Below are 23,381 nucleotides of genomic sequence, written 5' to 3'. Positions count from 1 at the left end.
AGAAAGGTGTGTGCATGTGCAGACCACAGACTGTAAAAAAAAGCATGTATTGAGTCTTATCTTCTTACTAGCTGTCCCCTGTTGTTCAGCTCAGGCCTCAACAAAATGATGTAACATTTGGGTGCAAAGATGCACACAAGCAACCCAGCACTGGAAGCTAAAATAGAAAAGACCTCCACAGCCACCATATATTTGCCCTTGGAGCTCAGATAAGCTGGGATGAAGGATAGCCACACACTGCAAAAGACCAACATGCTGAAAGTGATGAACTTGGCTTCATTGAAACTGTCCGGTAACTTCCGAGCAAAGAAAGCCACAACGAAACTGACAATAGCCAAGAAGCCAAGATAGCCCAAGACACAAGAAAATAAAATGACAGATCCCTCATTACATTCTAATATAATTTCTGTAGTCACTGAGTACATGTCCACATCTGGGAATGGGGCAGAGGTTGCCAGCCACACACTGCAAATGCTTGCTTGCATGAGGGAACAGGATGCAACAATGGAGTTGGCCAGCCTTTTCCCCACCCATTTCCTCATCCTGCTTCCTGGCTTTGTGGCCATAAATGCCAGAACCACCATGATAGTTTTTGCCAGCACAGAAGAAACAGCCACTGAGAAGATGATGCTGAATGCAGTTTGTCGGAGAAGACATGTCACCGGTTCCGGATGGCCAATGAAAAGCAAGGCAGAAATGAAGCAAAGCAGAAGGGAAATCAGGAGAATGTATGTGAGGTTCCGGTTGTTGGCTTTGACGATGGGAGTGTTGTGGTGCTTCAGAATTATTCCCAGCACCAGCGCTGTTATCAATGCAAAGGAAAGTGCAAAGAGGCTTAAGCTGATCCCTAGAGGTTCTTTATAAGATAAGAATGTTCTAGCTTTGGGTATGCAAAAATCATGCTTGATGTTTGGATAGGTTGTGTCCATGCAGTCATAACAGTCATGCATATCTGAAAAGCAAAGGTAATTTATTGTTATTAAATTTACATACCGCCTTTCACCCAAATATCACAGGGTGGGGAACATTCAAACACAAAATATATAACATACCGGTAATTCATTCAAAGGGCCATAGATTGTTTAATCAGAGAAAGCCTGATTGAAGAGGAATGTTTTCACTTGGCACCTAAAGACATGTAATGACAGCACTGTGGGGAAACCAGTCTCTATAACCAACATGCTTAAGTCTAATTAACACGTGATAGGGTTTGTAATATAGAATAGGCTGTCCTGCTATCCTTAGCTACATCCTGCTAGGCTTAGCTCATTGTGACAATTGCTATGAGGAAGACAAACAAACCCACAACAGGCCAAAATTGTTTGAAGGCAGATTCTTTCCTGGCCAAGAATACGATGACCATTTTGAACCAAGATACCGTATTTATGGTGTGGGAGGGAGGGTTGCTGTTCTGCTAACCACGCTTTTGAGTGCCATCAGCTTAATACTCTGGAGGTGGACCAGAGTGAAGACTTCTTCACTATGATCTGCTTCTCCACCCCTGCCCCATGAAAAGGCATTATTGCCCAATTCAGATTCAATATTGTTGGGCAATCCTGCAATCCTGTTGGGCAATCTTATGGCTGGCTGTGGGGGGTTTCCAATGGCCGGAGACAAGAAAACTATTTTCAAAGTTGGGGAGGATTTGCTGGGCCACAACCCCTGCTCATCCAGAATACTTCTGAGTCGCCATTACCTTCTAAACTTTTTGTTTCAGGCTTCCGGTTCCTGTATTGTGCCATGGCAATGACTCTCTCAGCATTGAATAGAGGCACAGGCTGAAAAAAGGAGATGGAAGGGGTTAAACCCCCTATAAATTTCTGGTGTATGGGAGATACTGGTGACCTGCCTGTGCCTCAATGTCTCGCTGTGGGGCAGGCAGGGGGCATTGGTTGCTATGCACTTCGCCTGATCTGAAACCCACCAAATCGCAAGGAGATTCTCATTATAATTGGGTTTTATAATGGTGAAGAATCAGCTGCATGGAACTGAGGTTTGAAATTGGGAGAATATACTATCTTCTGTGGGAGGTGGATGGAGCAGAGGGTCGCTCTTTGCTATATTTTATGGAAGCTTTTAAATTTATGGTTCAGCAGCTCTCTCCTAATATTGAATTTTAAGATATAGAAGTATAGATGGTTTGATGTACAATTTATAATTGGGATTTAGAAGAAGATGTGATGGAAAAGTTTATTTGCTGAGCAGGTTGAGTCACTGAGTGTCCCCCCTGCCCAGTCAGCAAACAGTTAACTAGAAATTAGACATTATAAGTTCATCTTAGGTTGGGTAGTTCACAAGTCTCTGTGGCTTTGCATAAGTTTGTGTATTTTTCTCAGAAGATTTATAAAGAATGCATAATCATTTTGGTAATTATTGTGTGTATATTAGTCGCCAACATGTTGCATGAGTCGTACTACAGCAAACAGTTAACTAGCAACAGCTCCTGATTGGCCAGATTTCCAAGGGAGGCAGTTTGAGTGGAGTGAGAGACTGTGTGAAAGATTAATGGGGTCTGTGAGTTGGATTCTGTCAGGAGAGTTCGTTTTTCTGACAGGTGTTAGAGCTGAGGAGAGCCAAGAATTCTCAGTATATGTTCTAAGCTTCTGAATCGCAGAACACTGTTAAAATAGACAAGACACAGTCCCACACGGTGTTTACAGGAAAAAGGGTCTTCAGAGGGAGTACTCTGACACGAAAGGGCAGTGGTGATTCCAAGGCCAAGGAGGATTTGGGGGTTTGTAAGGAAACCTAGCAGTTTGAAAGCATGTCAAAGGGCAAGTAGACAAATAGGTACTGCTCTGGGGAAGGTAAACGGCATTTCCGTGCGCTGCTCTGGTTTCGCCAGAAGCGGCTTAGTCATGCTGGCCACATGACCCGGAAAAACTGTCTGCGGACAAACATCGGCTCCCTCGGCCAGTAAAGCGAGATGAGTGCTGCAACCCCAGAGTCGTTTGCAACTGGACTTAACTGTCAGGGGTCCTTTACCTTTCTTTTAAGGAAACAGTACAGTGGAAATCCTAAATTCCTGAAGTGTTTGTGGAGAAGTCTGATCTATGAAAGATGTGCAAAAGAAAGTAACCATAAGCTTGAGCAGCATACAGCCTATAACTCGACACAGAATACATTGTAATAGAAAGCAACTCACTGTTTGTTACAATTCTGTGGAAGAAGAAGAACCAAATCTCCTTGTTTACATCTGTTATAATAAAGTTTGTTTGCAACCTGTTTTCCCAAAAGAAAATCCCACTGTCGCTCGTGATTCATTCTCCATTGGGGATTTCACCTGAGAGAAAGGGAAACAGAGAAGGCTGGCACAGCAGCGCCAGGGAGAGAGTGTGCAGTGGCGCCATTGCAGAAGATGTGAAGCTGCAAGTGGCTTGAAAGGAGTAAGGGGGGGGAGAGAGAAAGAGAGCTTGGTTGTTTTGTCACTGTGAGTTAAAGCTTACTTTCTCTAAAAAGACTGAAAGAGATCATGGAGATATAACTTTTTAAAAAATAAATAAAAAGCAAAATGTTATAGTAGCTTTGGATGTTGGAAGAGGAATGGCACTGCCTTTCCCCTCCCTTCTCAGCCAGAGGAAGAAATGGCAAATCTCTGCAACTTGTTGATTCTGGATGCCTGTGGAAGGGAGGGATCTACTGTTTTCGATTTGGAACTGCTTCAGTATTATGGGAAGGAGCTGAGTCTGAGAAAGAAGAGGGTTTAACCTTGAAGTTCCATCTTATCACCAACAAGGATGGAATACAACAACAGTAGGAGATAGCCCCAAATACCGCAGGAAAAAGGAAAACATAAGAGAGACATATAAGGCCAAGAGACTAACAACTGACTTTTGGATGTGGCGCACGCAGAATGAAAAGGAAAAAGCTATGGTTCTTCAATTGAAACCTTTTTTCTTTTCTTTTTTGAAGTTAAATAATATAATAAAACAAATAGAAACCATTAAGAATGCAGCTGTTAATTATGTGATAATTTTGAAAAATGGAATGTAATAGAAATAAATAAGAATATGAAACACTGTAATATTAGATCATAATGATCTACCATGAATGGTGTGTGGGAAGCCTCTTAACAAAATTGTATTACTTTGAAATTAATTTGTTTAATTGGGTTTATATTGGGGGGTTGGGAATGGCAAAACGTTTCATTTCAAACACTGAAGAATAACTTATCGGACGTATTCCCTTTTTCAGATGACTGCCCCTTAGTGCGATAATTCTGCTAATCTGATATGGCAAACCTCTGAAGTATATGTCTTACCCTTCTGAGTTGAAATCTTCCTTTCTGGACATGGAATGCACTCATAGCAGCAAAATGGCTCTCCCTCCTTCACTTTCTTGCTGTAACCAGGATAACAACTCTCAGTGCATACGGATAAAGGTTGTGCCTAAGCCAGAAATAAAAAGGACAAAAAAAAAATGAGCTTGGGAGCCTTAAGATTTGTGGGACTTGTTTCTTAGACAATAAGGAAGCCATTATATTATGAGAAATTATAAATAGCTGGAGCATATATATTTATTTCATAAAATTTATAAACTACTGGATTGTAAAATACCTCAAAGCTGTTTACAAAAGGTTATTGCATGTGTGGGTGCAATATAATTGTTACTTGACTCTGAAAGGAAGAGTACAATTGAGAGAAATTACCTACATCTTGCAATTTATCAAAATTCAATAGTGAATAAGGCAAAGCAGAGTTTTATGGTCCCATATGTAAAATAAGGATTTTTACAATGCAATGGTTTCATTATGCTAGTGTAAAGAACAACTTTCAAGGGTCTTGCTTAACAAAGATAGTAACCATTGACTGGATAAAGAAAAGCTTCTGCCTTCAAATAACTGTAAAACGTAAATGTGTTTATGCTAGTTTGTATACAATTAATTGTTTATTTTATTTATCTGCATATATATATAATTTTAATTCTACTTCATTTTTATTTAGTAATCATATTATAAAGAAATTAACATTGCATGTCAGAATAGCGACCTAGAGCTTACCGAAGTATCAAATAACTGACAGTTAGTTCTTACCTGGTTAAACAAGCTGTTCCACCTTATGACCTTGTCATTGATGGTTAACACTTTGTCTGGAGGAGCCTGAGGATCAAGCCTACCAACCTTTACTTTATGAAAGGATTGGTTGGAGGAAACGATCAAGTTTATAACATCAATTGCAGCTATCATTTTTCTACTTTCATCAAAAGAAATCTTGTCCCCATCACTGTTATTAAACGAAACACTTCGGAGAAAGTGATGGAGCTAGAAAAAAGTAAATAATAAAGAAATAAATAGTTGCATTAATATAGTAGTGTATAAAATGTTGAACCTAAAAAAGGACACCTTAGAAATATACAGTCGAACCTCTGGATGCGAACGGGATCCGTTCCGGAGCCCTGTTTGCATCCTCAAGCGACCGCAAACTGCGCCTGCGCGCCTGCGCATGTGCGGGTTGTGATTAACCGCTTCTGTGCATGTGTGTGATGTTATTTTGAGCATCTGCGCATGTGCGAGCGGCAAAACCAAGAAGTAACACATTTCGTTACTGCTGGGTCACTGCAGAACGCAACCCGAAAACACTCAACCCGAAGCTACTTCAACCCTAGATATGACTGTATTTTAAAGAAGAGCTGCATTTTTCTGACTATATGTTGCCTTTGTGGGTGAGGTCAAACTGTTGGGAGCTTCCAGCACCCGCTGTGGCTGTAGAAACTGATATGGAAGAGTCATGTTTTTTGCAGCTGGGGCAGATGGAGACATCCAGTTGTGCTGCTGCAGATGCACCATGCCGTTCTTGACTTCATAGAATTGTAGAGTTTGAAGGGAACACAAGTGTCGTATAATCAAGTTTCCTGCAACGCACAACTTGAGATTAAGAGTCTCATACCCTACCCACTGAGAAAGATGTATATATTCTGGAGACAGCGACATAATAACAATGGTACTCTTTTTGCAAGAAATGAAATTTGGCTGAGGAATTGGTCACCACTAAAAACATCATTAGCACCCATTATGCACTGTAGTTTCAGTTGGTTCACATACCAAATAGACACAAAAAAGGAAGGCTGACTAAAGCATAATCATTTCTACGCAGTGGGCAGAGAAAGGAAGCTGAAAATGTGAGCATAGGTAGAGTTTATGGACACATTAGTTTCACTGCTTACCCTCAAAATATGGTGTGCTACCACATGAGAATCTGTGGAAAATTACCTGCCAAAATGGTTCATTCTGAAGTTCAGGTCTTCCTCTGACTAATACTGTGCCATATGTCCGTCTAGATGAGAACATGGCTTGTAAAGCATGGGCCACTACATAGACTGCATTATAGATGCTGTAGCTGTGCCCAGTCATACTCATTTCAAAAAAAGGGAGAGGGAGGCTCTCCAACTTCTCTTCTCCTGTACAAATGCCTCCATCCACATAGTTGCCAGTGACATTTAAGAATATACAGCTGAATACGGTCTCCCAGAATTTCTTTATGAAATCATCTTTTATTGTATTTAAAGGATTTCTCTCCTCAAGAAATTTGTGAAATCTCTGTAAATAACTAAACTGATATCTGAAGGCTATAGCACCATGGAATAGTTCTACATCCCAGTGCCTTTGATAGGGAAATGCACTGATCTCCACCTGGGCTGTTGCTATCCAAACTTTACCCGCTAATTTATTTTCAACAGATAAAACCGGAAGCCATCTAAAAAATGACATGGAATAAGATTCTCCATAGATCACTACTACATTTGCTTTGCTGCCCATCATATTATCATTTATTTTGACCCCATCTTCTATGATGTCCATAAATTCAGTGACAAAAGAAAGGGTGGGGATTCTCTCTATGAAGGCAAAACAAACACCCTTCTGGGAAAAGACTGGAAGCACAGTTTGCACAAATCTTTCTCCATTATCATTATCCATAACAATGACCCCAATCCACGTCCACCCGAAATGCAGAAGCAGAGAGAGAATGCCCTCATACTGAAGGGCTTCCTGGGGGACCATCTGGTAGAAGGAAAGTCCTGGGGTTTTGTCATTCATCACTGGTGCAGGACTGAATGTTAGCTGAAGATGGAAAGGGAGATGTGAGTGAAAATTATTATTATAATTATTGTTATGTTTTCATAGTTCCTCCCAACTCCAGAGTGCTGAGAATGATGACTTGGAAGAGGGATTTCTCTCTGGTAGCTCCTAAATTATGCAACCCCCCCCCCACAGATGCGTTTAGCATTTTTGTTGCTTAGCTTCTGCCATGTTCTTTTCTTTTTATAGGATATTTATTAAGATTTTTTAAAGTATTACAATAAAGTGAAAAAGAAGAAAAAACAGATAAGTAACAAAAATACAGAATAAAGAAAATTAAAAACACATAAATTTTCAGTTGCTTATTTTCCTTTAACTTGTTTCCCAGACCTCCTCATACCTCCCTTTTTTGTATTCCACCACAAATTGTTGGTTCAGCAAATCCTTACCATTATCTTATTACCTATTTATAATCCTTTTTTTATATTCTCTTAAAGCATTACAGCTGGAAACCACTTAATTTCAATCCAACATCATTCTAACACTCATTAATTTTACAATATTTCTGTAGATAGTCTTTAAATTTCTTCCAATCTTCTTCCACCGACTCTTCTCCCTGGTCTCGGATTCTGCCAGTCATTTCTGCCAATCCCATATAGTCCATCACCTTCATCTGCCATTCTTCCAAAGTGGGTAAATCTTGTGTCTTCCAATACTTTGCAATAAGTATTCTTGCTGCTGTTGTGGCATACATAAAAAAAGTTCTGTCCTTCTTTGGCACCAATTGGCCGACAATGCCCAGAAGAAAGGCCTCTGGTTTCTTCAGAAAGGTATATTTAAATACCTTTTTCATTTCATTATAGATCATTTCCCAGAAAGCCTTAATTCTTGGGCACGTCCACCAAAGGTGAAAGAATGTACCTTCAGTTTCTTTGCATTTCCAACATTTATTATCGGGCAAATGATATATTTTTGCAAGCTTGACTGGGGTCATGTACCACCTGTATATCATTTTCATAATATTCTCTCTTAAGGCATTGCATGCCGTGAATTTCATACCTGTGGATCTTCTGCCATGTTCTAAGGACACACAGCCTTACCCAAATTAAATTTTCCTTTGGGATTTCTCTTTGGCACCATGCCGACAAAGGTCTGTATAGTTTTATGGTTTTCCCAGTGAGGTATGGAAGTAAGAGCTGGACCACAAAAAAGGCTGATCGCCGCAGAATTGATGCTTTTGAATTATGGTGCTGGAGGAGACTCTTGAGAGTCCCATGGACTGCAAGAAGATCAATACTATCCATTCTTAAGGAAATCAGCCCTGAGTGCTCACTGGAAGTACAGATCCTGAAGCTGAGGCTCCAATACTTTGGTCACCTCATGAGAAGAGAAGACTCCCTAGACAAGATCCTGATTTTGGGAAAAACTGAGGGCACAAAGAGAAGGGGACGACAGAGGACGAGATGGTTGGACAGTGTTCTCAAAGCTACCAACATGAGTTTGACCAAGCTGCAGGAGGCAGTGGAAAACAGGAGTGCCTGGCGTGCTCTGGTCCATGCGGTCACGAAGAGTCAGACACGACTAAATGGCTAAAAAACAACAACAAAATTATGCAACACCCTCCCTACATAGATGCATTTCAGTATCAACTTCTCCTTTCCTTTGTGGGCTCTGCTCCTATTTTCTTTGCCCTTCTATAACTTAAGTCCCAAAACAGTAATCACAGGTATTATAGCCTGTTGGGGCAGTTATGACACATCCTGTAGACAGCCTCAAACCACCAACAAAGCCTAACACCATGTACCTGTTGGAGAGCCAATGAATGCATTTTCTCTCAGCTCTCCTTTCATCAAGCAAGATCTTAGTATTCTTTGAGGGCAAGGACAGAATTCATGGGGCTCAAACTTGGAAGGAAGCTGAAGGTGTGAATTATTTTGTATTTCTTGGAGATTAGCCAATGACAAAACTTTTCCATGATATACAGATTCTCCAAGAGCTTTTAGAGATCACATACATATATTGGATGGGAAATGTACAAAATGATAAGCATATATACATGTTCCCCAAGGTGGGTAGGGGAGCATGTTTCTAGATGGTTTAAAAATGTTTTAACTATGTTTCTATTTTGTTTTAAAGTATTGTTTTTAAATTTTGATGTTTGCCACCTTTGGCTCCGTTTGGAGGAGTGTTGGGATACAAATCAAATGAAATCATATCCGTTACCTGTGGAATTTTGTAGATATCCAGTACAGTCGCCATATGAAGAGAGATATCTAAATCTAGCCCCCCAATGACTGCTATCAATTGATTTTGGGTGTCACACAAATAGTTAGGGACAAATATCTCCAATGTGGAGGTAAGTAGTATAGTAGCATGATAAGTCCTCTGAGCATTGAAATAGCTGTCATAGATGCAGACACCCAAGGTGACATTTGGTAATAGCTGAAGGTTTTCATTTATCTCCTGTACTGCAAATGCCAAGGCCAGGATGTGCTGGTAATTTTTGGGCACCACACTAGAACAAGAGTTGCAACTACAGTCAGACAATATTTTCCCCTTAATAAATTGTTGCAATTTTGTTCTACATCAGCTTAATCAGTCTTTATTTATATGCCTTTTGTAGTGGGATATGGTAAACAATCACAAAATTGGTATTGATAGGTATATTACTATGACTGACACAATGGAAAATACACTCACATTGATATATCTATTGATGTTCTAACCCTATACTATGCACATTCATAATGATAGCCACTGAATGTGATCTGAATTTTCTTTCAAGGAAACACACTCCTGCAAGGAAAAAAGAAAGGAAATTTCAGTCCATTTTAATAAAGTGCAGAAGGCGTGTATTAAGATAGTTATGGTAACTCTCATAAATGGAAAGTTTTATGAAAGTAAATAAAATGAAAACAACAACAACACTAAAACACTGCTCTTTTTGAAGCCAAGTAACAAAAAAATCAGAAGGAAGAGAAAGCACAACAGAAGTTTAAGAGGAGACAGTATGCATATGATGAAAGGAAGGAAGCAGGAGGTGGAGATGGGTGAGAGGCAGGAGTTTGTAAAGAAAAGAGCTAAAATTCTTTCTGCTCTGAATTTTACCTTACATTCAAAAAAATGTGACAAAGGAAATACATGACAGAATCTCATATCATCAATTTTTAACAGTAGTAGTAACAATAGTAGTCATAGTTGAGGAGGTGTATTTGGACCAGTGGTGGTACAATGGTTGGGAAATGTGTTATTGAGCCTACAGGGGGGCAATATGAATACAGCTAACTGGATCTGGAAAAAGCTCAATTCCTTCCTGGTGGAAGCTCTGAACACTCTCAGGGATGACAACAAATTTTGCTTTGTCATGTGGAATTTCTTTCTCTCTTCAGCATTCCCTTAAATGTATTACATTTTGTACAGTTCAACAAGAAAATATTTTTGATAAGCTCCTAAGACTGAGACGAATTCACAAATGCAAAGTTAGAAAGGGTTAGTTCCTTACCAAAGATCTTCAAATGATGCTGCTGGAGGTTTGGTTGTGAAGGCTATTGAATTAGCAACAATGAAACTGTGAGAAACAATCCCACCAATTATGATGCTGCCTGACTGACGGTATTTTTGAAGTGGAGGGTGTGGAGCATGGATCCTGCTTTTAACAAGGTGGTCTTCACATGCAATATGAGAATACAGTATTAGCAGGAAGACAACTAATACCATCATATTCATTGCCATGCTTCACTCTAACTCATGATTCCACCTGCATCATTATCAGGATGTACTCTGTCATTATCGTGACCAGATTGAATGCTCCGTCAATCTGATGATATGCTTAAATCATTACACCCAAGATATGAAATATAAGTAAAGTTATAAGACTGGTGTGTCCATGCTTGTTCCTAGTCCCTCATCATACCTGTGATTGCTAGAGGGCATCTTTGTGCCATCCTCAGATTAGTTCTCTAAAGGGAAATGGTAATTGTACAGTAGATTTTAGAATTTAATTATAGACTATATAAATGAATGGGAGTATGAATTCAAATGTGGGAGTTCACTGTGGAATTGCAAACAAAAACATGTTTATTACATTTGAATAGAAGTTTTCTTTTCCACTTTACTGACTAGGAGAGTACACTTAAGGTTTTAAATGCCTGAGATGTTCTTTAATATTTATTAGTATAAGGATTCACACTCCCAAGAGTATTGATAGGTTGCTATCAATCAGGATGATCCTTGAACTCACAGAAATCTGTCCAGCTGTATGAATTATATTTAAACCCCATTTTCAGGACTCCTCACCCATAGCCTAATATAGTTGAGACAGGTAATATAAACCATGAGAGAAGTTCTGAATATACTATCCTCAAACCCAAAACCCTTTTCTTATAGAACTCCATCACTTTGCTATATGATGATAGAACCGGAAGGATAGTAGTGAGAAATTCAGTTGAATTGCCTTTCAAAACTAAGGAAACCAAACATCAATGTATAAAGACTTTTGTTCAATCAACCAATCAACCTTTATTGGCACACAGAGAAGTCAGAACTATACAAGTTGACAGGTAAAACTTGGCATCTTTTATTAAGAAAACATTACAGAAATGGGAGTGAAACAGAAGGCTACAATTACACAACCAACACAGGCTTGTAAAAAAGATCAATAAAGTCAATATTACTGAACTAGTTGTTATCTACTTGAGTAGATTTCAGTTTCAGTACATGTGAAGCATTCCTTGGTCACCGTCTTCTGCACTCTTTCCAGCTGGTCAATATTCTTCTTAAATTGTGGTGCCTTGAACTGAACAGAGTACACAGGGTGCAGACTGGCCAAGGCAGAATAGAGTGGTACTGTTACTACCCTTGATCAGGACACCACAATTCCATTCACAAAACCTAGAATAGCATTAGCTTTTTTGCTGCTGGTTCACACTGTTGAATAATGTCATGTTTGTGGTCTACTAAGACCCCTAGGCAGGGGTGAGAAACCCTTTCCAATAGTGGCCTGGATCCTGAAATTAATGAACCTAAGTTAGTCATGTGTGTTAAGAATTAGCTGAACACCACCTTTAGATTCCTGAAAATGTCATTTTGGTGGGCAGGTGGGGTTATCCACCAATCAGTCACCTGTTGTCACAGTGATGATCCTTCAAATTGCCAGCCTGAATAGGTATAACTGCCAATTCCAGCAGGCTTCTATAAGCCTTTAAGATATCCGACTTTGGGCAATCACATGCACGCCATATGGAGAGATATCACAACAAAAAATAAACTAGAAGGCTTGATGGCCTCTTCTTGAAATCCTACTATGTTCTTCTGTAAAATGTAATGATTCTCTGTATAATCTGACATATTACCAGATTTGTGTAACAGTAATTACATTTAGTGCCATTTTGGTAAGAATTCAGTGCCCAAATCTTTCGTAACATATTGGATTTCAGAAATTTAGCATCTGTATAGACAACATTTTATATTTTTATTGAATGTTTCTGACTTAAAAATGCCTTCTGTAAATACGTAACATTTCTGTTTGGGGGGAAAAAGTTGATTCTGAGTTTCACATCTATGTAAAACTAGTAAGTGCTTGGAGAATTTTGAGCAAAATGTATATTGGACAGCTCCAGAAAGGTGTGTGCATGCGTGCACAAATGCATCCAGACCACAGACTGTAACAAAAAGCATGCTACTCAGTCTTATCTTCTTACTAGCTGTCCCCTGTTGTTTAGCTCAGGCCTCAACAAAATGATATAACATTTGGGTGCAAAGATGCAACCCAGCAACCCAGAACTGGAAGCTAAAATAGAAAAAACCTCCACAGCTACCATGTATTTGCCCTTGGAGCTCAGATAAGCTGGGATGAAGGATAGCCACACGCTGCAGAAGACCAACATGCTGAAAGTGATGAACTTGGCTTCATTGAAACTGTCCGGTAACTTCCGAGCAAAGAAAGCCACAACGAAACTGACAATAGCCAAGAAGCCAAGATAGCCCAAGACACAAGAAAACAAAATGACAGATCCCTCATTACATTCTAGTATAATTTCTGTAGTCACTGAGTGCATGTCCACATCTGGGAATGGGGCAGAGGTTGCCAGCCACACACTGCAAATGCCTGCTTGCATGAGGGAACAGGATGCAACAATGGAGTTGGCCAGGCTTTTCCCCACCCATTTTCTCATCCTGCTTCCTGGCTTTGTGGCCATAAATGCCAGAACCACCATCATAGTTTTTGCCAGCACAGAAGAAACAGCCACTGAGAAGATGATGCTGAATGCAGTTTGTCGGAGAAGACATGTCACCGGTTCAGGATGGCCAATGAAAAGCAATGCAGAAATGAAGCAAAGCAGAAGGGAAATCAGGAGAATGTATGTGAGGTTCCGGTTGTTGGCTTTGACGATGGGAGTGTTGTGGTTCTTCAGAATTATTCCCAGCACCAGAGCTGTTATCAATGCAAAGGAAAGTGCAAAGAGGCTTAAGCTGATCCCTAGAGGTTCTTTATAAGATAAGAATATTCTAGCTTTGGGTATGCAAAAATCATGCTTGATGTTTGGATAGGTTGTGTCCATGCAGTCATAACAGTCATGCATATCTGAAAAGCAAAGGTAATTTATTGTTATTAAATTTACATACCGCCTTTCACCCAAATATCACAGGGTAGAGTACATTAAAACACAAAATATATAACATAATTCATTCAAAGGGCCATAGATTGTTTAATCAGAGAAAAGCCTGATTGAAGAGGAATGTTTTCACCTGGTACCTAAAGAAATGTAATGACGGGACTGTGGGATAGCTAGTCTTCTGTAACCAACTTACTTAAGTCGAATTAACACATGAATGGGGTTAATACTATAGAGTAAGCTGTCCTGCTAGCCTTAGCCAGGTCCTGCTAGGCTTAGTTAGTTGAGACAATTGCTATGAGAAAGGCAAAAAATGCCACAACAGGCCCAATTTGTTTGAGGGCAAATTCCCTCCCGGCCAAGAATATGATGATCATGTTGCACCACTGCAAGAACCAAAGAACTAAGATACCATATATATGTTGTGGGAGGGAAGGTTGCTGCTCTGCAGACCAAACTGCTGAATACCATCAGCTTAAATACTCTGGAGGTGGACTACAGTCTTCACTACAGTCTGCTGCTCCACCCCTGACCGTGAAAAAGCATTTTTGCCCTATTCAGATTCAATTTTGTTGGGCAATCCTGCAATCTATGATGGCCGGCTGTTGAGGGTTCCAATGGCCAGACACAAGAAAATGGTTTACAAAGGTGGAGGGAATTTGCTGGGCCACAAACCCTGCCCATCCATTGTGTGGCCATTACCTTTAAAACCTTTTTGTTTCAGGCTTCTGGTTTCTATAGCATGCCATGGCAATGGCTCTCTCAACATTGGAGAGAAGAACAGGGTGAAAAAATGAGATGGAAGGAGTTAAACCATCCCCTATAAAACTCTCAGGGTATGAGAGGTACTGGCAATCTGCCAGCGCCTCAATTGCTCACCATGGGGGATGGGCAGGGGGCACTGGGTGCTACACACTTCACATGATGCGAAACCCCCCAAATTGCCTTTGGATGTGGAGGTTCTTCTAATAATTGGGTTTTAATTTGGATTAAGAATAAGTGCACACCAGAGGAGGTGGACATCATAACTGTGAGCAATCAGCTGCATGGAACTGAGGTTTGAAATTGGGAGAAGATTCTTGAAGGTGTATGAAGGAAAGGGCATAAGTATATGTCTTACCCTTCTGAGTTGAAATCTTCCTTTCTGGACATGGGATACAATCGTAGCAGCAAAATGGCTCCCCCTCCTTCACTTTCTTGCTATGACCAGGATAACAACTCTCAGTGCATATGGATAAAGGTTGTGCCTAATCCAGAAATGAAAAAGGACAAGAATATTGAGCTTTGGATCTTTAAGATTTGGGGACTTGTTTCTTAGAGAATAAGAAAGCCATTATGATGAGAAATTATAAATAGCTGGAGTATATATATTTATTTCATAAAATTTATATACTACTGGATTGTAAAATACCTCAAAGCAGTTTTCCAAAAGGTATTGCATGTGGGGATACAAAACAATTGTTACTTGACTCTTAAATGAAGACTACCAATAGGAGAAATTACCTACATCTTGCAATTTATCAAAATTCAATAGCAAATAAGGCAAAGTTGAGGTTTACTGTTAGGAATGAGCCAGTTCCTAGTGGAACTTTACAGCCTGCTGCAGAACAGAGAGGCGTAGATTTGGTGCAGGCTGAGCAAAGAACACAGCAGTCAGTGGTAAGTCCTCTGGACATTGGAATGCCGGTTGCCGAGGGAACAACTGAGTAGCGGGCTAGAACACAGCCAAAGCTCTCAGGAAGTTCAAACAGGAGTGAACAGACACATAGACAGTCTGTCAGAACAGGAAGAGGCTGGAGCTAATCCAATAAGTCTGAAGTGTCAGCAAATGGGAAGGTTGCTAGATAGGAAGCAAAACAAGAGAAGTAAGGGACGACGGTTCAATATAGTCTGTAAGAACCGGAAGAAGTCTTCAGAAGGGTCATCTCAAGTGATAATGTCGGCTGCTGTGTTAGAGCCATCCGGAGCTATCTGTTTGTTTTTGCAATAAATCCTCCTTTTTAATTACCTATGCTTACTATGTTATCAAGCTGGGAACCCGGACTCCTGACATTTATGGTCCCCTATGTAAAGTAAGGATTCTTAGAATGAAATAGTTTCATTATGCTAGTGAAAAGAACACTTTCAAGGATCTTGTTTAAGAACAATAGTTACCTTTGACTGGATGAATAAAAGCTTCTGCCTTCAAAAAACTTTAAAACGTAAATGTGTTTATGCTTGTTCGTATACAATTAATGTTTTGTTTTATTTATTTGCATATATTTGTTTTTATTTTTACTTTATTTTTATTTCATAATCATTTAAAAAAGGAATTAACATTGCAAGTCAGAAATAGTTTGCAATGTACTGACAATTAGTACTTACCTGGTTAAACAAGCTGTTCCACCTTATGACCTTGTTGTTGATGGTCAACACTTGGCTTGGAAGAGCCTGAGGATCAAGCCTACCAACTTTTACTTTATGGAAGGATTGGTTGGACAAAACAATCAAGTTTATAACATCAAATGCAGCTATCATTTTTCCACTTTCATCAAAAGAAATCTTGTCCCCAGCACTGTTATTAAATGAAACACTTTTGAGAAAGTGATGGAGCTTGATAAAAAGAAAATAATAAACAAACAAACAAACAGTTGTATTTATATAGTAACATGTAAAGTGTTGAACTTAAAAAGATGACACCTTAGAAATATTTTTTAAAGGAGAGCTGTGTTTTTCTGACTACATGGTTGGCATCTGTCTGTACTGAAACAATATAGGACAGTGCCTTTGGGGGTGAGGTCAAACTGTTGGGAGGTTCCAGCTCCCGCTGTGGCTGCTGAAACTGATATGGAAGAGATAGGTTTTGTTGAAGCTGGGGCAGATGAACACATGGAGCTTGGAAGGGAACACAAGTGTCATATAGTCAAGTTCCCAGCAATGCAGCAATCTTTCTCCCCAATGTGGGGCTTGAACCCACAACCCTGTGATTTGTGCTGAGATCAACTGAGCTAGATGTATATATTCTGAAGCAGCAGCATAATAACAATGTTACTCTGTTTGGAAGGAATGAAACCACACACAAAAAAACCACTAGCACCCATTATACACTGTAGGTACAGTAAGTTCATATACCAAAATGACACATAAAAAGAAGGCTGACTAAAGCATAGACTATTATTTCATTTCTATGCAGTGGGAAGAGAGAGAAAGCTGAAAATGTGAGCATAGGTAGAGTTTATGGACACATTAGTTTCACTGGTTACCCTCAAAATATGGTGTGCTACCATATGAGAATGTGTGGAAAATTACCTGCCAAAATGGTTGATTCTGAAGTTCAGGTCTTCCTCTGACTAACACTGTTCCATATGTCCTTCTGGATGAGAACATGGCTTGTAAAGCATGGGCCACTACATAGACTGCATTATAGATGCTGTAGCTGTGCCCAGTCATACTCATTTCAAACAAAGGGAGAGGGAGGCTCTCCAACTTCTCTTCTCCTGTACAAATGCCTCCATCCACATAGTTGCCAGTGACATTTAAGAATATACAGCTGAATACGGTCTCCCAGAATTTCTTTATGAAATCATCTTTTATTGTATTTAAAGGATTTCTCTCCTCAAGAAATTTGTGAAATCTCTGTAAATAACTAAACTGATATCTGAAGGCTATAGCACCATGGAATAGTTCTACATCCCAGTGCCTTTGATAGGGAAATGCACTGATCTCCACCTGGGCTGTTGCTATCCAAACTTTCCCCGCTAATTTATTTTCAACAGATAAAACCGGAAGCCATCTAAAAAATGACATGGAATAAGATTCTCCATAGATCACTATTACATTTGCTTTACTGCCCATCATATTATCATTTATTTTGACCCCATTTTCTATGATGTCCATAAATCCAGTGACAAAAGAAAGTGTGGGGATTCTCTCTATGAAGGCAAAACAAACACCCTTCTGGGAAAAGACTGGAAGTACAGTTTGCACAAATCTTTCTCCATTATCATTATCCATAACAATGACCCCAATCCACGTCCACCCGAAATGCAGAAGCAGAGAGAGAATGCCCTCATGCTGAAGGGCTTCCTGGGGGACCATCTGGTAGAAGGAAAGTCCTGGGGTTTTATCATTCATCACTGGTGCAGGACTGAATGTTAGCTGAAGATGAAAGGGGAGATGTGAATGAAAATTATTAATATAATTACATATCACTTCTATGTTTTCATAGTTCCTCCCAACTCCGGAGTGCTGAGAGTGATGACCTGAGAGAGGGATTTCTCTTTGCAGTGCCTAAATTATGCAACACCCTCCCCACAAAGATGCATTTAGCATCTTTGTCGCTTAGCTTCTGCCATGTTCTAAGGACACACAGCCTTTCTGAAAATAAATTTGGAAGTTTAATGGGATGCACACCTTCTGTTTTGTTTCAAAGGTATTGCACTGAGGCGGTTTTTTAGAGGAATTCTCTTACTTGGTTTTTAGTAAATGCTTTACTTATTTGAAATTATATTGTTACATCATTCCCTCATTTCTTCACGACAATTCTAGGAATTTACTCAGTATCAACTTCCCCCTTTTTTTGTGGGCTGTCCTCCTATTTCCCTTGCCTTTCTATAACTGAAATCCGAATAATATTCACCAATTCTCAAGTGGGTCTTTTATACCACTACTGTTCTTTTAAGAGCCAGTTCCCTGGCCCCTGTGTACAATTACCACGTCTGACCTGACAAGTCAAGAATTTTTGTGCCCCAGCTCTTTGTCTCCCTGGCCAGCATCTACCTTTAAGTATCAGTCAGAAAGATGAAGCATTCCCCAAATGTAATAATCACAGGTATTATAGCCAGTTGGAGCAGTTATGACAAAACTCTTTTAAGATACAACATGATATTCAAATATACATGTTCCCCAAGGTGGTTTAAAAATGTTTTAACTATGTTTCTATTTTATTTTAACATATTATTTTTACATTTTTACATTTGCCACTTCGGGCTCCTTTTGGAGGAGTGTTGGGATAGAAATCAAATCAAATAAATAAATAAATAAATACATATTGACTGTCAAATTGGCCTGATTCTGTCTTCTTGGAAATATTCTCAATGAATTTGAAAAATAGCTGCTGTGGTCTCTAGCTGCTTAGTTCATCTTACCACTATCATTTATACTACTCATATACACATATCCCTTACCTGTGGAATTTTGTAGATATCCAATACAGTGGCCGCATGAAGAGAGATATCCGAATCCAGTCCTCCAATGACTGCTATCAAATGTTTTTGGGTGTCACATAAGTAGTTAGGGACAAATACCTCTAATGTGGAGGTAAGTAGTATAGTAGCATGATAAGTCCTCTGAGCATTGAAATAGCTGTCATAGATGCAGACACCCAAGGTGACATTTGGTAATAGCTGAGGGTTTTCATTTATCTCCTGTACTGCAAATACCAAGGCCAGGATGTGCTGGTAATTTTTGGGCACCACACTAGAACAAGAGTTACAACTAAAATCAGACACATATTCTAACCCTATTCTATGCACATTCATAATGATAGCCACTGAACGTGATATGAATTTTCTTTCAAAGAAACACACTCTTGCAAGACAAAAAGAAGGAAAAATTCAGTCCATTTTAATACAGTGCAAACGGCATGCATTGAGATAGTTATGGTAACTCTCAAAATGGAAAGATTCATGAAAGTAAATAAAATGAAAACAACAACAACACAAAAACACTGCTCTGTTTCAAGCCAAGTAACAAAAAATTCAGAAAGAAAGGAAAGAAGAACAGAAGTGTAAGAGGAGACAGTATGCAAAGTTAGAAAAGATTAGTTCCTTACGTAAGATCTTCAAATGAAGTTGCTGGAGGTTTGGTTGTGAAGGCTATTGAATTAGCAACAATGAAACTGTGAGAAACAATCCCACCAATTATGATGCTGCCTGCCTGACAGTATTTTTGAAGTGGAGGGTGTGGAGCATGGATCCTGCTTTTAATAAGGGGGTCTTCACATGCAATATGAGAATACAGTATTAGCAGGAAGACAACTAATACCATCATACTGAACACCACCCTTCACTCTAACTCATGATTCCACCTGCATCATTATCAGGATGTACTCTGTCATTATCGTGACCAGATTGGATGCTCAGTCAGTCTGATGATAGACTGAATCTATCTGAGTCCAAGTTATGAAATATAAGTAAAGTGATAAGAGTGGGGTGTGCATGCTTGTTCCTAGTCCCTCATCATACCTGTGATTGCTAGAGGGCATCTTTGTGCCATCCTCAGATTAGTTCTCTAAAGGGAAATGGTAATTGTACAGTATATTTTAGAATTTAATTATAGACTATATAAATGAATGGGAGTATGATATGAACTCAAATGTCGGAATTCCCTGTGGGATTGCAAACAAAAACATGTTTATCACATCTGAATAGAAGTTTTCTTTTCCACTTTTCTGACTAGGAATGCACACTTATGCTTTTAAATGCCTGAGATGTTCTTTAATATTTATTAGTATAAGTATTCACACCCCAAGGGTATTGATAGGTTGCTATCAATTAGGATGATGCTTTACCTCACATAAATCTGTCCAGGTGTATTAATGATACTTAAACCCCATTTTCTGGACTTCCCACTCCAAGCCTAATATAGTTGAGACAGGTAATATAAACCATGAGAGAAGTTCTGAATATACTATCCACAAACCCAAAACCCTTATCTTATAGAACTCTGTCACTTTGCTATATGATCATAGAACCAGAAGGGTAGTAGTGAGAAATTCAGCTGAATTGCCTTTCAAAACTAAGGAAATTGTCAGGGAACTGCCATCGGAGCCAGAGGCGGAGGCAAGGCTCCCAAGCGATGCTGGAGAAGGGCCCAGCATTGAGAGAGGCAGCTCATCGGATGGGGAAGGAAATCAGCGTAACACCAGGGATAAAGGGGGGCAGATGGGGGAATCGGCGAGGGGGCTCCAGGACTCCTCGCCAGAGACCAGCGGGGAGAGCACGGGTCCTCCGCTGCCCACACCCACCCTGCGCAGAAGACTTCCGTGCAGGGAGAGTAGGCGGAGACTTGGCGTCAAAGAACTTCTTTGCTGGAAGAGGTTCAAGAAACGCCCACTGACGGATTCTGCTAGCGACTGAAACAGCCACAAAGTGAAGGGCTGTCTAGACAGAAAAGGTTTAACCAGGCAACCTAGCCAGGAGTGGTGGCAACTTACGCACGAGCAACCCCTATAACCATTACAGCAATCCGTCAGTCTCTGACGTTGCTTGTGCGCAGCGACAGGCAGGCAGCATAATGAGCCAAACCGGAGAAGCCGGCGCAACGGAGCAAGCAGCTGGAGTGCAAAATCTGGTGGAGAGGAACCGAGATTTGGAACAGCATGTGGCTCTCCTGACTGCACGGCTGGACGAAAGGCGGGCTCAGGATGCACAGGTCAGACCCACCCCCGTCGCAAGGAAGGTACCGGGACTGGTACACAAGTTTGGGGGGAAGCCCCAGGACTATAACGCGTTCCGAACAGAAATACAGTACGCTTTGGAACTGCACCATAATGACTTTGCTGATGATGGGGAAGGGTGGCCTATATTGTCGGGCATCTACAGGATGGGGCCCGGGAATGGATCAGGCCCCTAATGGCGACGCAAAATGCTGCCTTGAAAGACCTTAGGAAATTCTATCAGGCGATGGATGCAATGTATTCCAGTGAAGTGGAGCAAAATGTGACTCGACGGGAATTGATGGGGTGCAAGCAGGGGAGCCAATCAGTTAGAGACTACTGGTCGCGCTTTCCAATGTTGATCCACCGGCTAGGGTGGGATCTGGACTCGGAACCCATTCAAATGTTGTTTGAGGAGGGGTTGTCCCCAACTGTGAAGGACGAGCTTTCCCGCGCGCCCCGCCCACAGTTGATGGATCAGCTGACCAAGGCTGTGCTTGCGATTTGAGTAAGACAGGAAGCGCGGGCTCAGGAGAAGCGCGAAGCGAGAGGGGAACGTTGCCATGACTACCGCATTCCTGAAATACCGAGGCAGCCTTCCCAGATGGCTGAGCCAATGGAAATAGATGGCGCGCGCGCGAGGTTTCAAACTCCAGTGAAGGTCGCAAGAGGGAGGGAAAGGATTGGAAAACCACCAAGAAGTGTTTCCTCTGCCAACAGCCAGGACATTTTGCCAGGTTCTGCCCTCAAAGAAAGGCCTGGCAAGGGATGGTGGGAGCTGCTGGCTGTGAGGAGGAGGGGGGAAAGGGGCAGGCACAGGGAAAAGCCAACACTTGGCTGCCAATCAGCGGGGGCAGCAGCCAAGCCAGCAACAAATAGAAGTGCCCCAGCCAGACCCTCCCAGGGCAGCTATAGCCATAGAAGTGGTGCTAGAACTCCCGAATGGGCACCCAGTCAAGGTGGAGGGGCTGCTGGATTCAGGCAGCTCCTGCAATTTCTTCAGCAAGGACTTCGCTCTAGAGCACCAACTCCACCTGCTGCCCCTGGATTTTCCCTTGCAAGTGACCACCATCGATGGCAGGGAACTTCTGGGAGGGGAAGTGACGCACCAGACCCCACCAATGAGAATGAGGGTTTCCAGGCACACGGAGACCATTGCCTTTCACGTAGCCACACTGGCAGGACCCCCAATAATATTAGGGATGAGCTGGCTGGCACTACATGATCCAGTAGTGGCATGGCATCAGCGGTCGGTCACCTTTGGGTCAGCTTACTGCTTGGAACACTGTCTAGGGGGGGAAACCCAAGGATGACCATGGCCAGGGTGGCTGGGATGGCTGTGGAGCCAAAAGGGGAGGTGCCACCACAATATGCTGACCTGCAGGAGGTCTTCAGCGAGAAGGAGGCGGATAGACTACCCCCCATAGGCCCTTTGACTGCCAAATCAACTTACTCCCAGGGGCTCAGCTGCCGGTGGGTAAGCTATATGCCATGTCTGACCGGGAAATGCAGGAGTTGCGGGAATTTATAGACAAGAACCTGAAAAGAGGTTTCATAAGAGAATCAAAGGCGGTGGGGGGCAGTCCGGTGTTCTTTGTGGACAAAAAGGACACTAATCAGCCTAGATTAGTTGTAGATTTCAGGGCCTTGAACCTTGTATCAGAACCCGTGACCTTCCCAATGCCCAGGATTGACAACATTTTAACACGGGTAAGGCAGGGGAAAATCTTTACTAAGCTGGACCTCCGGGGAGCGTACAATCTGATTAGGATGAGGGAGGGGGACGAATGGAAAACCACCATGTTCACCCCCCTGGGGGCCTTTGAGTACTTAGTTATGCCATTTGGATTACAGTCGGGCTCCGCCTGCTTTCAAGCATTCATGCACCACGTGTTGGGGTCCTTGCTGTACAAGAACTGCGTAGCCTTTTTGGATGACGTCTTAATCTATTCTGACAATGAGAAGCAACATGTCAGAGACGTCAGGGAAGTGCTACAGAGACTGCAGAAGCACCAGTTGTGGGTCAAGCTGGAAAAATGCCAATTTCATGCAAGAGAGGTTGAGTTTCTGGGGTACAAGTTGTCAGACACGGGCCTAGCTATGGACCCCAGCAAGGTGCAGGCGGTGCTGGAATGGAAGGCCCCAAAACCCGGAAGGACGTGCAGAGGTTCCTAGGGTTCAGCAACTTCTACAGGAAGTTCATCAAGAACTTCGCCCACTTGACAGCGCCCATCACAGATTGTCTCAGTAACAAAAAGAAGTTCGTCTGGACAGAAAGGGCCCAGCAATCCTTTGAAAGACTGAAGAAGGCGTTCACTTCGGAAGAGCAGCTCCT

The 23,381-nt window shown here is 41.3% G+C and overlaps 2 protein-coding genes across 2 annotated transcripts; both read right to left on the bottom strand.

The window, feature by feature from the left end:
* Positions 1–56: 56 nt before the first annotated feature.
* Positions 57–10,747, bottom strand: LOC128398652 (vomeronasal type-2 receptor 26-like). The gene is made up of 6 exons (XM_053359901.1): positions 10,518–10,747; positions 9,239–9,530; positions 6,209–7,057; positions 5,033–5,260; positions 4,262–4,388; positions 57–952 (listed from the first exon to the last, which is right to left on the bottom strand). Exons 1-6 carry the CDS (start codon positions 10,745–10,747, stop codon positions 57–59), a joined length of 2,622 nt encoding a protein of 873 aa, XP_053215876.1.
* A 1,955-nt stretch (positions 10,748–12,702) lies between these two features.
* LOC128398651 (vomeronasal type-2 receptor 26-like) lies at positions 12,703–19,873 on the bottom strand. The gene is made up of 6 exons (XM_053359900.1): positions 19,854–19,873; positions 18,795–19,086; positions 16,918–17,766; positions 15,994–16,221; positions 14,750–14,876; positions 12,703–13,598 (listed from the first exon to the last, which is right to left on the bottom strand). The coding sequence occupies exons 1-6, from the start codon at positions 19,871–19,873 to the stop codon at positions 12,703–12,705; spliced, it is 2,412 nt and encodes an 803-aa protein (XP_053215875.1).
* Positions 19,874–23,381: the final 3,508 nt, after the last annotated feature.

This window comes from Podarcis raffonei, chromosome 13 (assembly GCF_027172205.1).
Source record: "Podarcis raffonei isolate rPodRaf1 chromosome 13, rPodRaf1.pri, whole genome shotgun sequence".
NCBI classification, from domain to species: Eukaryota; Metazoa; Chordata; class Lepidosauria; order Squamata; family Lacertidae; genus Podarcis; species Podarcis raffonei.
Note: the sequence above shows the minus strand (reverse complement) of the source record. Positions and strands in the feature narration are given on the sequence as shown.

Coding starts and splice junctions, on each gene's coding strand:
- LOC128398652 (XM_053359901.1), bottom strand. CDS start 10,747: ATGGCAATGAATATGATGGTATTAGTTGTCTTCCTGCTAATACTGTAT. Junction 5,261..6,208: donor AGAATGAACCATTTTGGCAG/GTAATTTTCCAC, acceptor ACTTTTTTCTAG/CTCCATCACTTTCTCCGAAG. Junction 4,389..5,032: donor GGAACAGCTTGTTTAACCAG/GTAAGAACTAAC, acceptor TTTCTGGCTTAG/GCACAACCTTTATCCGTATG.
- LOC128398651 (XM_053359900.1), bottom strand. CDS start 19,873: ATGCCCTCTAGCAATCACAG. Junction 17,767..18,794: donor ATATCTACAAAATTCCACAG/GTAAGGGATATG, acceptor TTTCATCTTCAG/CTAACATTCAGTCCTGCACC. Junction 13,599..14,749: donor GAAGATTTCAACTCAGAAGG/GTAAGACATATA, acceptor TTTGCTTTTCAG/ATATGCATGACTGTTATGAC.